This window comes from Heliangelus exortis, chromosome 7 (genome assembly GCF_036169615.1).
Source record: "Heliangelus exortis chromosome 7, bHelExo1.hap1, whole genome shotgun sequence".
Classification (NCBI taxonomy): Eukaryota; Metazoa; Chordata; class Aves; order Apodiformes; family Trochilidae; genus Heliangelus; species Heliangelus exortis.
Genome location: NC_092428.1, coordinates 16,558,913 through 16,576,800, shown reverse-complemented (window position 1 = coordinate 16,576,800; position 17,888 = coordinate 16,558,913). Strand labels below are relative to the sequence as shown.

Here is a 17,888-nt window from a genome sequence, read left to right as displayed (position 1 = left end):
CCAGATCACATTACCTCTCTTTGCCTTCTTGACATTTTAGCATTTTAATTTCCAAGAAGAAATCATGAAAACACAAGGATAGTCACATGCAATCTTTAATTTGATGCTACTCCCATAGAAACAATTTAAAAGCTCAATTTAAAAACATGGAAGCTCACCAGAAGCAAGAAGTGGCAAAAATTTGTTGGATTCACCTCTTCACACTTGTCCCAGTCAGACAGCTCCTTGAGATGTGTACTAGAATTTCTCACACCACTTAAGGCTTCCCCTGCATCAGTGACAGAGGGAGAAGCCAAGTGTGCAGGGAAGAAAAATTTTTTAAAAATGCATGTCTTTGCAAGCTTGTGCAGAAGACACTAGAAACTGCCCAAAAACTTGCTGCTTAGCTACAAGTCATAGGATATAGATGCACATACAGAAATGTGGACCATGGAGCTCCACTCTGTTGATGCTGCAGCTACATCAAACTTATGTCTCTCATTCACTTCCCTCAGTGCCTGCCAGATGAAGTGCTGGCATCTGTTCCCCACCACCTACACCACCAGCTGCCTTCAGGGTGCTGAAGCACCCATGAGGATCCCCATCACACTTCCAGTATTCCACTTAAAAAACACCTTAAAATTAGCTAAAAGGCTGATAATAGTGACATGGCCAATGCACAGAACAAAGTTCTGCCAGATGGAATCATATATCAGTCATTATAGCCTCTTGCTTCAACAAGACAAAGATGTTCCTTTAGCAACCTATGCAATTTACACTTCTTTACTACTGCATGCTACCGCTCTTTATTGCTGCCCACCTCTCCCTTCCAAAAGCCATGCAAAACCCACATCTCTTACCAGTGGTATTCTTTTGCTGTCTTGCATTACTCAAAGCTTTCCTACTGCATGACCTCCCCACTCTCCATACTCAGTACTGGTTTTTTACCAAAGGAAGTTTGTAATAATGATGTTTTATTGCCTTTCCTTTCCTGGCATTCTGCTGCAGAACTGCCACAAACAAAATGTTCAATTGCATGAAAACTTACAAATTCATGAAAAAGGATGAAAGTGAAGAGGTAAAAAAGAAATACTTTTCCAGGAAGAATAATTCCAACTTTTAAAGGCAAAGAGAAAATAAATTGTTCAGAAAGAATTCATACTATTTTTGTGCAGCATGAATCTACAGCAAGTGCCCTGCAGCAACTTTAAGATAAACTTGATCGTTCTCATGTCTTATGTCCACTAACTGCAAGTGGGTCAAGCAGAAAAGAGGATAAAACAGAACAGCTTCTGTATTGTTACAGGTTGAGGCTACTCATGGTTGTTGTTTTTATTCATTTGTTGAGGATTCTATTCTAGCACAACAGATGCTGGAAGATGAAAGCCAAGACTGAAAACCTCAAGGCATTTTGTAGTTAGTTATTCTCTCTCCAAGTACCACCACAAAGCAGCCAAGCAGTGACAGCAAATAGACTGTCAGAAGAATCTAAGGGTCGTACATTGCGAGGTTTTCTCCCCCCCTTCAGATTGCTTATTGGAGAATTTCAAGCCAAGGAAAACATCTTGCTAACACTATTTGTATAAGAGGACAAAGTATTAGGGTTTCCAGTACATTTGGGTGGCCCTCAGCTTCAGGATTCCATAGTACCCCTACCAGCTAAAAAATGCCACCAGCTTTATCATCTTTTTTAAATAACAAACTTTTCAGAAACAGAAAAACATCCTACAACTACAAATGGCAGTAAAGTATGACAGAAGACATGAGAAAGATTATCTTTGGATGAGTTTCAGTCCTTGTCAGATAGCCAGACTGGAAACTGGAGCACAGCTGGTTTTGTATATGTTCCTTTTCTGCAGATTGTCTGTCACATTCAGCTTGTGGTGTTCTGATGATACAAAGGATCATCCAAACAGGATAATATAATACTATGATACTTGAGAATTAGACTAACAACATTTTCCATGCACTGTCATGTCTCCTGGTAACTGGCTAACAACAGCTACCTACTAATACTGAAACCAAGCATTAACTTCTGACACCAATACTGTGCCACTGCCTGCTCAACCTGACATTAATCTCCACTGCCACCAAAAGCATTGGCTTCCTCCTCCTTTAGACTCCTTTCCCTTCATTCCTTTCCTTGAGCCAGTGAGCAGTGTTGATGCATATGGCAAAGTACAACAGGCAACGGACTCGAATGAAAACTGAAATTCTTACTTGCTTCCCAGGTTAATTCTCAGCTGCACCAGCTTCCTGATCCACCCTGGTGAATGGCTGTGATTGCTATTGTTAGTCACAAGACAAGGAGGCAGTACTAACAGTTCAAGAGTAAGGAGGGAGATAAAGTCTCTAGCAGCACTGTTGATGTAATATGTCAGATTAAACTGGCTGTAGAAAAAAGGTGTAAGAGGAGGAATTAAACAGAGGAATGTTCAGATAGACTACCATAGCTACCAAGGTTAATTACAATTGCTTCATTAACTCCAGCAGCACTGTGCATGGACTTTTCTAACATGATGAAAATCTACATGAAAAATGTATCACGTCCCCAAAATATCCTTCCTTTAGTTGTAGAAATATTATTTAGGCAGGATATGTACTTTTAATTAATATCTCAATTGAAAGGCTGGAGATGGTATTTAAGAAGATATCTGATACTGTTAGAGATAGTAACATCTGTTTTATCTGTTTTAAAGCAGATGGTAGAGAACGCACTGATTTACCACGTTCTCCCCCATTACTTCTGCCCTTGCACAATACTGCTGGATTTGAAGAAATTGGTATTAAGACAGATAAAAGAAGATGCCACACAGATGGTTCAACCAAGAAGATGAAACAATATTCATTATTGAAGTGCTATTGGTGAAAAGTTTTTATGAGCTCAATAAAAAACTTCTTCAGTGTCCCCCACCCGTTATTACCCGAGGAAATAACAGAATGGATGATTGGTTTTCTCTCACAAAAAGGTAAATACATAGGAAATTTAAATTGCTAATTTCAGAATCCATAGCATCATAATTGAATTTCAATACCTGAAAAATGCAGCACATCAAAAGATGATACCCACTTATTAGCTCTATATGTATCATTTTTCTGAATGAGACTTTTCAGGTTTGCTCAATACAGGACCTACTTTCTATAAAATAATAGAGAAATAAATAATATCCACCTCTCTGCATCAACCCAAAAGGGCTGAACAATTTAAGTATAAATCAAAACATAGCTCAAAGGAAAGACTAAATTTTCCTGTCCATTTTTATAAGGGAAAAAACCACTAATAAAATGTATAATTTTGTATTTAAAATTCTAATAGGAAATTCACATTTAAATCTTGATGAAAACTTATAGGAAGCAAAAAAAGTTATTATTATATTTTTAAGAAAGAATGCAGAGAACATGCAAACCCTGCTTGGAAATTAGTGTTTCTCAGATGAGTTCTCATCTGCGTGGGGACACTGATATAATCAGTACTGTTCTGAATTTTCTGATAAACACAAACCCATTCACACTATCCTAAAAACATGCAACAGGTTTAACACTGTCTCCTAGAGACAAGAAAGAAAGCATTACTACTGCAACAGTGTCAACGTTACTAACACCCAAGGAAAGGAAGGCTACAGGGGCTGGTTTCTTGCAAGAAATCTTGGTATTTTTTCGTCACTCTCCTCACTGCAGGTACATCTGGCAATACAGAACCAGATCTGCAGTATCAAAATACAGCAGTCAGTTCCAGACAACCAACCATGTTTGCATTGAAAAAACAAAATTACGCTGGAAAAGCCAAATGCAAAATGTTAAAGGCAGCTGTCATTCATATCAGCATTTGAACGGCCTGGAAATGGGACATGTATAAATATATTCCCACTGATCAGCTCAGCAACTTGCTTATCCTAAATACCTCTCTTTGTTGCTGACACACTGATTTATTTACAAATTTACACAGCCAAAAATTCAGCTTCTGTCTTTAGTGTTATTATAATAGTCACATACCAAGCAGTACTAAAACTAACTAACAGCATATTAAGTTCCAAGCAGCAAGGAAACTTGGCACTGAGAATTATAGCCCAAAAATGTGCCCAGTATTACATTATTTTGATTAGTATATTCATGTTTTTTTAAAGTATGGTAGAAGAGGAAAGAATTGCAAATACAAAAATAAAAAACAAATGCAACAGTGAACCCAAGATACCATATGGTATCAATGTTAGAGATCAGTGTTCAGGTTACAGAAACCAATACATACCATATGCTGTCTGTTACAGTCTGTGGCCAGCAGGGTTGCAGAACAGCAGTAGCTCTTTTCAGGACCCCTGACTGCTGGCCACATCTGAATTCCATTTTTGGAGTCAGCCATTTTATTAAGAATTTACTGACAGTAGATTTTTTGCAGTGAGATTTTACTGAATGATGTTAAGTAACATAACCCAAACATTAAAAAAGGACAGAAATGCCTGCCTAGAAATAAGCACTTGAATTGGAACTTGAAAGTGAAATTTCACATGGAAAAACTGCACTGAGATAGGGTGTTCCTCAGATGCTTTTGCATAACCTAAGTATTCCTACTCAATTATTTCTGTGGGAAAGGGGAGAGCCCCCATTCAAAAAGTAGTACTTCTGAGTTTTATCTAATTTCTGCATTGAACCCTATATTGAAAGAAAACTTAGATCTTATTAAAATCCAGCAAATCCAGACATCAAAACCAGGTCCTAAAATACTGCAAGCCAAAATAATAATTAGTGTAATTGAGAGCAGTATACTAAGGGATATTTTCACGAAAGAAGCAAAAAGAGGTATGAACAGAATATACACCTTTTGTCCCTGAATTTTTAGAGTGAGGGAAAATTAACTTATACATACATTTTGATGCTCTGAAATGTAAACAGAAGCACTAGAAATTTCTGAGACATTCTTTAAGAGTAGGAACACACCATAATACCTTGTTCTTTCTAATCTATCATAAAGACTTGGTTCTTCCTCCCAGAATGCCCCACGAAGCTGTGCAGTAGTTCATGAGTGGAATCACCTGATCTGAATTCCCTGTAAGTAACATTTACAATAACAGAAACATTAAGCAGTTTCTTACATTATTACCAGTGAATTTAGAAGCCTAAATAGATGAATTTTTCTATTGGAATTTGGATACCACCAGAAGAAGCATATGTGCTTGCTAACTGAATATAGAGTAGAACAGCAAAGCATCTTCTCCAAAAGGCAGTGTAGTTTTATAAGCATGGAATCTAACGAAGAAACACTTCTTAAAAAAAAAAAAAAAAAAAAATCAGAGCTTTCAACACTGATTCGTTGAAACACTACAATTTTACCATTTCAAAGATTGTCAGAAATCTGCTGAGAAGTATTCCCAGGTTTCTGCAAGATCTCAAAACTAAGTTCATTGTCCTGAATCATCACTCCAAGTTGGTCGAGTCTAACCTCATCTATTCTGCACTTCTCACTCCTTTTCATATGCCTACAGAATTATTACTTTAGTTAGACCCTAATTAGCTCATTCGTGTTTGTTACAGCCTCTTCCTCAGAGCTGAACTAGAAGTGCTGCAGGGACAGGACTAACAAACTTCACATTAATAAAAAGCCTCTAACCAGAACCTTCTGACATGCTGAAGCTCTTTCCAGCTGCTGCCTTGAGAGCAGCCACTTCTCATTTCCTCTTTGAAACATCTGTTCCAGGTTTAGGCTCAAGGATCTGTCTCCATTAATTCTCTTGGCACCCCCTGGCTTCCGTTCCCTCAGGGAGGAAAAATGTCATTATCTCTCATTATGGGTATCACAGCATCTCCACGATGTGTGCTTCTGACAAACATGTTTCAGAGTAAAGAACATCTTCATGTACCTCAGCTACCTTGCTTCTCATATACCTTGCTTCTCTGCTCTCCTCCAGTACTGTACCTTTATGCTAGGCTAAGCCTTGCATATATAACTAAAGCCTTCAACTCCATCCAGGATCTGACCAATGCCTTCTTTCCCAGCTCTTCCCTCTTTAAGAAGATGTTGCAAAAGGCATCCTCAAGCTTATTCCTCAACAGAACTCCCCAACTCAGCAAAACCAGAGTATAATTTAAAAGAGGTAAACAGGAGGAAGCAGTTCTAACATAGAGCCAGGTCAAATAACAAGCTATATACTACTTATAGATAAACAAACAGGTTTTTCTGACTCCTCTCCCTTGTTCCTCTTGTTGGCCTGGTGTGCCAGACATACCTGTTGAATCACCTGAAAGCTGATTATCCCAAATATGAAGCTGAGGTACAAGAACTTAGATAAGCCAAACCTCTCTCTGGTTTCCTTCATTGAGAGGGTTTTCCCATCCCTATATCCACAAGTTTGCACCACACCAGTTGTCTTTGCTTATTCAAGAGGACTAAATATCAGAGAAACCAGAGCCTTCTTCACACATGTCACTGAACTGAAGTATAAGGGGAACAAACCCAATATCTGTAGTAGCAGAACAGCTCTACAGGATTATATCCTCACTTTTATAAAAGCTGTTTTTAAAAAACAGAAGTCTGTTTGCTTTTGTCAGTTCTTTCCTTTCTTTCTCCTGCATTTCATTCTGTCTGCACACCAGGAAAATAACATGGAGTCACACATAGAACAAGAGACACCTGGAGACTTTACCTATTTGACTACTCAAATTCTCCCAGCTGAAAAGCTAGTAATATGAACAGCAGCAGTTCTTCCTCCATCAAAACATATGCTAACAGCTCTTTATTTTATTCAGTATTATTAACACTAAATAATCCTTAAATTAATTCCTCATGAAGTATTCATGTAATTGCAGAATCAACAGGCACTATGCATTTCCTATCAGCTCTAATATACATGGTCTGCTTACTTCAGTTATTGAACAGTTGAAACATTTGCTAGTAATTGACTACATCTCACATTTTTTGAGAAAAAGAATATATGGTCAGAGTTCAGAATCAATCCTCTACATTTTTAACTACAGTACAGGATAATAAATATCACATGAGCAAGTCTGTGAACTCTGGTAATTAAAAGGTTTTTCTCTAGGGTTTTCCAGTTCTGTACCCGCCTTTTCCCAAGTGCTAAATGGGAAGTTTTGCTGGTCAAATCTCCAGAACTCCCAGGACACCAAGGTCTGTTCTGTTGGTTTTATTGCCTGTTTTTTTGATTGGTGTGATTGGGTTAGGAGTTGACTTCTGGTTTACTTCAATCATTTCAGATTTCACTCCAAACTACATGATTTAGAGTACATAAAATGCCATTTTATATTCTAAGGATTTAAGAATACTGGGGAGTTCTACATGCAAATTTACCCATTCCAAACTGTAATAGATTTTCCCTGCAGGGATCTTAAGAGATAAATACTTTCCCTGTAGAGGATTTTAAAATTATATAGCATAATCTGATTTACTGAAAAATGCAGTAACCTTATTCTGCTATTTCTTACTTAGGTAAAATGTCAGTTGCTTTCACAGGGAATGATCCTTATCTAAGAAAGCAGCAAATCCTGCAAAATGGACACACCATTAATAGTAGTGTCATCTCACCGTGTCCATACCGCATTCTCAGTTTGCAGTGAATCAACTAATTCACCCTTTTATACATCAAGGTTAAAAAAACAAAACAAAACAACCAAAAACCCAACAATAAACTTCCACTTTACTATAAGAAATTAAAACTAGCAACTTAAATGGCTGTGGAGAAAACCAATATTTTCATCAAAATAAGATTTGAGGAGTTTCTGGTATCAGATGCAATAATGAAATTGTAGGTTGCCAATTAAAAAGCTATATCTGGATGCATAATAATATGTTATAAATATGGTGCACTTGCACCCCTGGAGAAACAAAGAAGCTGGAAAAAGCTATTCATTAATTCTTCTTATAAGACAGCAATCTTCTTAAACAAAGAGTAACCCATTAAATCAAATAGTGCGGTATGTGAAACACAGAATCATACAAGTTACAGATATTGAAAATGAATACTCAAGAGAGATCACTGATCTGTGATGTTTTCAGAGAAAAAAATTTCCTTGATAGAAGTTTCTTTTTCTCTTACATTTATTCAATAGACTTAAAATGTGTTTCTCAAGCTTGTAATTTAATGTATTATTATCTGTTCTTCACCTACTTCAATTACTCACAGCATTCAAACACACAAAAGGGTAAGACTATTCAGGCCATTGTGTAAACTATAGTTCTTCAAAGCAACTAATGATCTTGAAATTACTCAGCCTTAAAGGTGAAATGCTCAGCTAAGATTCACACAACTCAGTAAAATTTTTGCTTTAAACAGATGTAACTGCACAGGTTTTTACATCTCTATAATTCCAAATGTGACAAATACAGAATGAATTAACTTTTTATAAGATATTAAATGCCAAAAAAGTATTCGTGGAAGTGGGGTTTTTCATTCATTTACTTCAGACAGGTCCAGCTTTTGAATTGGTGATAATCAGAAGAATTAACATTCATATACATAAAAAGCATATCAAGTGGTAATATTTCAAGTTAAAGGTCAAAATAAATATAACTTTCTAAGATGAAAATACTCCTACTTTTTCTATCATGTTACACTGTTCATTCAGTCAGGTTTAACTGCAAACACAGAGCAGTGTGTTTCTTCAACTGCAATTTTTACACCCTTCTAAAACTCATAATCAATACAGACTATCAACAATTCCTAGGTTAATCACTAAGAAAAAAATGAACAAATTAACTAAGTATTTGCCCTTGATTTATCATTTGGTCTCCACTTACTATACGAAGCTATGCAAATGGAATGTGAATTTAGACTGAAGGAGCAGGACTAAACAATGTACAGTGTATGCTCAATGTGCTGTAATGGGATTTGATTGAAAAAGTCATACCTGTGGGCACAAAGTCTCTATGTGGTTAGCTGCCATTTGGACAATTTTCACTCCATCTTCATTTGTCGACAATGAACAAGCAAGATTAGCAACCTTAAAGAAGCAAAGAACAGTTTGGTAAGCAAGTATTCACCCCAAGGCTCTCAAACTTGCCCCAAACATCTCAATTCCTTCATTATTTGGGGAAATTATTTTTGTCAAATAACATATCTGAACAAGGAAACAGAAGAAATTAAAAAAGGAGCTGCAGAAAGGGGTGACAGTAACAAGAAGTTCCATGATCTCTCCCCAAGATCCTGCACATCATAGCTGCAGAGGAGTGTTTAAGTTACATCAGGAAATTTCAGAGTAAGATCCTAAGGCTTCAGGTAGATTGCATGTGATCATGATTGTTAGTTTTACAGAGCTTTTCAAACCTTGTCCAGCTTTTTATTTTATTTTTAAACTTACTTTTAAGCCCTTAAAGATGAAATAACATTTGCCTTGATTTTTGATAACGAAATACAGAATTATTTCTATCCACAGATAGGTATTTTAATTAATGGCATGATTTTCTACTGAAGCAATATTATAAGTGCAACTTTCACTGAAAATGTGTAAGGAAACTTGAAATCTGTTACAGAACGAGGCTATCAGGTGTTATTTTACTACACAACATGGAGATACAGCTTCCTTCATAGCAAAAATCCTCTTTGACAACTCACAGTCCAGCAGGCTTGAAGAGGTGAAGGAAAAAGAACACTCAGTTCAGCTCCCTGCAACTCAAAATCAACAGGCTGTAACAGACAGGCTTGACAGACAGGCACAAGAGGGGTTGGGATACTGAGCTCCCAAAGATCCTTTCATCCTCCTGAAGTCATATAAGGGTCCTTACACTGGTTTGTCTTCCCAGCCTTCTCTGCATCAACTGTGTTAAGTATTTATCACTCTGATTTTAACTAAGATCAAGAACTGCCTGCGAAATTGACCTCTGTAGAACTGCAAACGCCAACATAGACATGAACAGTTGCTTTGTAATTATTCAAAACTCACACAAGTTCTACAAGCTGCTGCAAAATAGAAGCAAAGCTATTTATCTACTTTTAACACATTGTTTTCCTAACAAAGAACACTACTTCAGTGATGATCAAACCAAAGACTTTTATTATTCTAGCTTATTTCATGTAAATAAGTACAAGGAATTAGTGCACAGCCCAGTTAACAAATTGTTTGTTTCCCTTGGAAAAGGCAAAAAATTTTCTTCCCTTAGCACTTTTCTATGTGTAGCTTATGTGTAAATAAAAGGGCTTGCTGTCAGTCCCAGTAAGTAATTACACTAATAGCTGTCTCAGCCAAAAGATAATCCATATTCCAGTAAGTCATTATTAGCATGGTCTCAGCCATAAGTACACTGTTAGTATTTTCCTCATCCAAAACACAACAATCCAAATAAATCAAACGGAGAGAGTCAAATGGGTGGGTGTGTATGTGATTTTTCCAAGCATTGAGCAGGGCGTCTGAGAACCTAAAGTTTCTTTCCAAGATGTAATGTTGCTAATCAGGATAAAAAGGTGCTTCATAAATACTAAATGCCTATGACCTATCAAACAAATCAAGACCTAGCTCACAGAATATCTATCATCTTACTTTCCTGAAAGTCTTACAAATATATTGGAAGGTTTCTCAAAGAGCAAAAACCCTGAACTAAGGTACCATCTCTCCCATAAACAATATCAGCTACAAAAATGCATCACATTTCTTCTGTATTCTCTGAGAGTCACAATCTTCCTTTAAAGGGACTTCAAACCCAAGTATACTGCAACTTCAAAAATAAATAAAATTGCAAAATGAAGAGCCAATGATTCATATCAGGTCCAGAGGAAGGCTATAAAAATCATCAAGAGGCTGGAACACCTCTCCTACAAAAAAGGCATGAAGGAGCTGGGGTTGTTCAGCCTGGAAAAAAGAAGGCTCTGGGGAGACCCAATAGCAACCTTCCAGTACCTGAAGGGGCCTACAGGAAGGCTGGAGATGGACTGTGTGCAACAACCTGCAGTGATAGGATGAGGGGCAATCCTTTTAAAATAGAGTAGAATTAAATTGGATGTTAGTAAAGAGTTCTTTACTATGAGGGTAGTGGAATAAATAGAAGAGGTTGCCCAGGGTCATAGCTGGGGCCTCATCCCTGGAGATACTCAAGGTGAGGCTTAACGAGGCTCTGAGCAACCTGATCTGGTTGAGGGTGTCCCCACATACTACAGGTGGGCTGGACTGGATGACCTTTAGAGTTCTCTTCCAACCCAAATTATCCTATGATTCTAAAAAAACCTTAAACAAACAAATAAACAAAAACTAAAAAAACGAAAACAAAAAAATCCCAAATCAAACCAAAACCAACTAATTTTATTCTTCTCATTGACTTACCCACTACATGGAACATTCACATGTACCTGGGGAAGACAGAACACAACTGGAAAAGCTTTTAACTGAAAATAAGTGCATGATCTTTGCTCACCCTTACTCTAACTGAAAGGAAAAGGAAGAAGTATTTAGGAGCTACTCCAGATACCCTACACATGAACAGTTTTCACTGTTCCGTAAAATGGAAGGCTTTTTACCTTGACTACAGTCACACTGTGAGCACTCAGTATACTGTGTATCCTGATATTCTGTCCCCAGGAGGAAGATCCATGCACTGAGGGGAGAGACATTCCAAGCATGACTTAAGGATGCCTGATAGTGCTCTAAGAATGAAGCACCATTTAGAATGAACTCTGATGAGTACACATATGCAAAGCCAAATGCAAAACTGAATTTTTTAAGCAGCACTAAGCAGATCACTGCACTGCCTCACCACCTGTTTCATTCTCAGTAGAGAACAGCTTTACTGTTCCATTGTCCACACCCAGAACAAAAGAATAAATACATCCCTGAGGACGAAAACTCAGTGAAATTCACTGCATTCACTCCAAAAATGAGTGTTTTCTTGGGAATAGAAAGTCTGCCAACTAACTAAATTCCTTTTACGTGAGCAGTACACAAAAATAAAGCAATGCATTTTTTAGATGGGATCCCACTCACTCTACCAACTAGAGTTCATTATTCTATCCAGACTCCCAAGACATACTTTAAACACTGCATTACCAAGTCCTTAACTGCAAGACAACTTGTGCTTCCTCTTCTTGGTGAAGACTTCCTATTCATCATAGTAAATTCTTGCTGTCAAGAAATTCTGTTCACTAAGGAAAGATCTCCTGATGCTCTGCCTAGTTTAAAGTTGTTGAGGTCCTTCACCCCAATGCAGGGTAAGCCCGAAGTTTGTTATTTGCAAAAAAAAAAATGTAGCATAGTGTGAAGAACTCCCTGGCAACCCAATTCCTCTCCAACTGATAAACCTATAGATATTCTTAAGGCCATGCTGGGAGCAGGTGCAGCCTTGGATGAAAGACACTCTATTTATACTTAGGTGCTTGGAATATACTCTTAATAAAAGACAATAAAAAACTATTTCTAAATTTAAATCTGATCCATTTCATATTTCAAACAATTTAACTTATGTGTCTCAAGATTTCAAGTAGTCTTTACTAGGAAGACTAAAATACTGATATTGTCCTTTTGCCATTCCAGTCTTCAGTAGAAAGTTAAATTTAATTATTATTTTTTTAATGACCATAATAAAAAAAATAAAAGCCAAAGACATATTAGTGTTTCTCAAAATCAAACATGAGTATTTTTCATACATACCCCTCAGCAACTAACCAACCAGATACACTGACACTTTAATGTCACTGACATGATGACTGTAATGTAGAGAGTTAAATAGGCCTAAACCAACATAAGAACCTTGTTTTGCCAGAAGTTTCACAAAAAGCAAAGCCTCAAGTACCTTCTGATCCATGAAGCTTTTTCTTTGTAACTACCAAAGAGAAAAGCACCAGAATACAAACAAAAGAATTGGAGTGGGACACAGTGGTAATAGGACACCATGACACAAACACAAATACAATAAAGCAATCCACTCAGGTAGAATCCTGAGTAAGCACAGTTCAGAAGGTACTTCATTTACAGGAGTTGAAAGCAACTAAGTACTGAACTTAGGAGTAAAATCCAAATTTCACTCTTACAGCAGTCAACATGACTTTTGATACAAAACGGATACTCTACATAAATTGATTGTAACTGCTAACCTGCGGTTATACCAACTATAAATTGTTACATATTCCTTGCTTCTAATTTTGCTGTATACTGAACTATGGTCTACAGGCTTATTATGTTTTCTTAGAATCTAACAGCAGCTTTATTCATGAGCCTTGAAAAGTCTTCTGAGAAGAATTACTTCATACAAAAAAGGCCATGGAAAAACTAGGATGGTCAACAATAAATAATTACTTTATGCTTTTTAAGGAAAAGGCTATACTGATACATATGTCTCCTAGTCATTGATGCATTTTATGATTACTATGTGCATTTCTATGAGTTTAATAAAACTTACATAGACTAAAATGCATGTTTAGAATGAAAAAATATATTCCTGAGGACTAAAAACTTACCTCCAGTGGGCAATGAAGTAATATCACAATGTTGCTTGTTTTCCAACCCATCTTGTAGCATAAAACTTAATTTCTCTCCAGATCAAGTCAAATAGTAATATTGAGCTATTACAAGCTGTGGACAGAGTTTATATTCTATTTTTGCATTGCTTAGAAAATGCTTTATGACACTTCAGGTCAAAAAGTTACATTACTACTTTAATTTTTATTATTTTTTACTTTTATGAGAATAAAGATAGAAACCATACTCAAAAATACACTTATCAATTACATTGCTTTCCCTCATTGTCTTTACCTTCCACTCTTCCAGAAAGATTCTTCAATCTGTGAATTTAACTACTGTCAGACATTACATATATGCAAGCCTATCCACCCATCTTTTGGTTCCTTATGCATTTCTCTTGATTTTTAATGCCTTCATCTCTTCCATTTTCTGTAGAACTGAATTACATAGTACTTCATTAATGCCATAATCACTACTGATTCAACAAAATTAGCTCTACCTTGTACACCAGAAGCTTATCACTGATCCTGTTCAACTGTAACTATCTTGTTAACATGAAGCAACTCCTCTGAGTATTACGTAACTTTAAATGTTTCCTGTGATGTTATCTGTCAAGCATGCTAAAAATTCTATTTCTGTAATTAATATATTTGAATACCAACAGATTACATTGTTCTCTTTTTTGTTTAACCAAAATAAATCTAAAACAACCCACTGCAATTTATTTATTTCAAGTTCCATGTGCTCAGACAGTTATTAACTGATGTAAGTTCATTTAGGATATTGCTTTGATTAACTTCGCCTCAGTCAAAATAAAAATGGCAAATAAATTGAACAAGTGCAGTACTCTGAGACAAAGATCACACATGTGTAAGGATAATTCTGCACAGTAACACTTCAGAGTTCATCTCCTTTTCAATAAAGGTGTAAGGCTTCATGAAGAACCCTATTAAGCTTTCTCTCACTGCTTGAGGTCACAGTAGAGATACTGAAAAACTAATTTAAGGAGTCTCTCTCTAGACCTTAATGCACAGAGCCCTGGTTACAACCAAAGGTAAGATATTTTCTTTGGATTATATTTGTGCTCTTGGCAACTCAAGTTGTCTAAGACTCCACTAAATAGGAACTGTCTGTAAGCATGACCTGTGTCTCATTCCCCAAAAATGTACCATCCACACCAGCCCACCACTTAATCTACTGGAATATTCACAAAGAGGACTTTGACACCTGAAGAAAAGTACTCCCATGGGCCCAAATGTGCAAATTCAGTGCTACACAGTGTGCAACCCTCACAGTATGTGTGCACAAAGGAAAAAGAAGAAAATAGAAATGGTTTACACTTCACAATTAACTGGACAACTCATTTTTTTCTGCCAGGCTTACCAACAGCTGAAGTGGCAAGTGCAGTTTCCTGGAACTAAAATAAAGGACAGTAACTCAGAAGAACTCATATACTTATCCAGGTCAATATTTTATCTGCCATAAGCAAAAACCACATTCATTTCAGAGTTACACAGGATACAACATACAACATACCTTAATGCTTTCAGAGTTACTATAGACCTTTAGTCTACTCTTGATCTGCTTCTACTGAATAGGTATTGAAAAAATAATATCCAGAGAAGGATTACTTTACCGTTTTTCGATCAAACAGCTTTAAGCCTAAGGATAACACATAAGAATTAAGTGTGAATACCAACCAGAATACTGCTCTGAACCATGTGCCTCTCACTTCCACTGGTAAGCAGCTGCTCACACAAAGGCTCCCAAAAGCTCATCACTGCTTAAATGCACTACATCTCAGAAAATAAAAAAAAAAAAAAAAAAAAAAACCAAAAGCCAAACATACTGATTTGAAGAGCTGAAATTAAAACTTGGCAACATACCAAAGAAAAAAGGGGAGTACTTTTTTATAATTCACTTGTCTATTGTTGCTTCACAGATTAATATTTTATATTTCATGCTGCAAAAAAATTAGGTCTTAAACCAACAAGTCCATTAAGTTTGTGAAAACAAAACAACACTCTTTAACATGGACAACCTGATAAGGAAGAAAAGGCACATATATTACATATATTATTAATGTTTAGCAGCCTGAATTGCCCTGCATGCCCTGGGCCGCTCACCAGTCACCCCAGAGTTTTCTCCTCAGCACCTGGCAGCTCCTCACACAGAAAAGCCTCTGTGGAGTTCTCCGAGACAACAAAAAGCACGTTTTGCCATCTACAGAGATATCTACAACCTAATCCCCCTGCCCTCATTCACCGGACACCATTGAGATCTCCTCATCACCTCAACTTCATTGTGGCCATGGAACCTTCCAGAAGGATCGGGACGGAGTGGGGCTGGGCATGCGTTCCCACAGGGCAGACACAAAATGGCGGCTGAGAGGGAGCTCGATCTGCCCAGAGGGGAGCAGCTTGCGCCCATCTCTGCCCTGCAGGGCACAGTCGCTGCCCAGCTCCATCTCGACTGGGCTGATCTGGTTCCACCATCCTGGGTCAGCTGCGCTGACAAGGGACAAGGACCCAGTCTCAGGGACCGGTGCCAGGAACTGAGAACGTGGCCATGGGGAGGTGCTGGCGGGTGGCTTGGGCAGCAGAACCAGGCACGATACCAGACCCGTCCCTCAGCACACTGACAAGGAGGCCAGAAGGGCCTGTGCCAGGAGAGCTTGAAAGAGTGGCTTAGTGAAAAGACACCTCAAACACCCTGATTTCCTACTACTGATGGGTTTGGGGTTTTTCCCACTGAACATTAACTAACCATACAGGGCACGTATGAAGTCTGCAACTATGCTACTGCTATTCAAAATCCTTCCCATGGTGAAATGAATTGAAATTTTAAATTTCAATGTAAAACTGTAAACATACTTAGAAAGATTATTATGAAACACTCAAGCTAATTGTATTTGCAGTGGCTATCAAGCAATCTGTAACTCACTCAAATTCCATACATACATGTATTCAAGATAACTAAGTTGCCCTTAAAGTAAAATAAATGTCACACTGCTGTAGTGGTAAAAATCTCCGTACCACATAGCATAGACTTAATCATTACATTATGTTGTTACTCTATTACAGTATGTTCTTCTTCATTCACTATAGGCTATATTTCAAATATCTGTAAAAAATATAATTAATCCTCTCATTCATTTTTACCATGACACTATCCCTTAAATTAATATCTAAGTAATCGTTCTCAGGTTTATTACGTTTTCTTCTCTTCTTTGTGAATGGTGTCATGAGCTGCATTCTTCAGCAATCTACAGACAGCACGTTCCAGTTGCAGTGGAGCTGGAGGTAGTCTCCTTTCTACTGTAGTTTATGTGGAGTAAGTGTTGTACTAACATAAAATCTTTCTGTGTCGGTGGAAGCCTGTATTTCATGTCAATTGAGCTTAAGGGTTCATAAAACATTTTATAAGAAATCCTTGACTCATTTTTGTAATGTGATCTCTCATCCAGGAAAGGTAAAATTGAGCACAAAGGAAAACACTAAAACCATTTATAAGCCTTGCAAGCTAAACTTACATATAAAATCATCCAGTTTTACAAACTGCAGATTGCAGTGCTGTCTGAGGCATCATGTGGTCTCACCACTAAGCATGTAGATAGAATTAAAAGTGTAGGATTGTGATCCTACATAATTAACTGACAGAATTACTCCACAGAGACTATCCTCTTTACAGTGTACTGGCCTTGAGAAACAGACAACTGAATTCACTGTTCACCACCATAAAGTGATTCACAGATAAGAAACAATCCTAATGGAGGGTACACATCCACACAACAACAGAGTAAGAGACTCAGGGATTACTAATACTTTTCAATAAAAGCAAATCTCTGTACAAGGAAGTTTAGAATTATAGGGCTGACAGGGTACATGTTTACTAAGCTAAAACTCAGAATTGTGATCTGAACTTCCCATTGCAAAAGTACTTACTGTCCATCTGTCCCTTTTCTGGACTGGCTTGGTAAAAGAGAGTTGATGATAGCGTTGTGACTGAAGACAATTCATTAAGAGAAAACATGCTTAAATACTTTAATACTCCTACGGAGTCTAGCAAGGAGTTTCCTGGTGTCTAGCAAGACCAGCCTGTGTTTTTCAGAAGAAATTTTTTGTAAGCTTTAGAAATTTGTATGAATTCAGTATTTTGAATACTAGGCTAACGGTTATTAAAACCCACTTCAATTTAATGATGTGAAAATGGGAGCAGTGTGCTCTCCTTGGAAGTAACTATATTACCATATTGCATGTTAGTTATGTTTGCTGCTCAGTTTCTTCTTAAGCAGTTTCTGCAGAGGATAAATTACACCAAAGGGAAATAACCAACAGTATGTGCTTTTGTCTCAGCCAAGCTGTCAAAAACAAAAGCACAGGTTTTGGTAAGCTGATGTTAACATTTTGATGATGTGAGCCTTTTTTAGCACCTTCACAATTATTCTTTAAAAGGTGACTGGCTCTTTCTCAATCAGTACTGTCAAAAGTATGAGACTTCTCAGGACATAAGATGGAATCACA

The 17,888-nt window shown here is 37.2% G+C and overlaps 1 protein-coding gene across 4 annotated transcripts in view; it reads right to left on the bottom strand.

The window, feature by feature from the left end:
- The window catches only part of CTNNA3 (catenin alpha 3), a 395,140-nt gene that overhangs the window by 115,185 nt on the left and 262,067 nt on the right, over positions 1-17,888 (bottom strand). For 3 of the 4 annotated variants that reach the window (XM_071749099.1, XM_071749098.1, XM_071749097.1), the window contains exon 10: positions 8,833-8,925. The exons of the other annotated variant lie outside the window; for it this stretch is intronic. In XM_071749099.1, the coding sequence (XP_071605200.1) occupies positions 8,833-8,925 (93 nt within the window). The remainder of the gene's footprint in view (positions 1-8,832; positions 8,926-17,888) is intronic. 4 annotated transcript variants of the gene reach the window in all.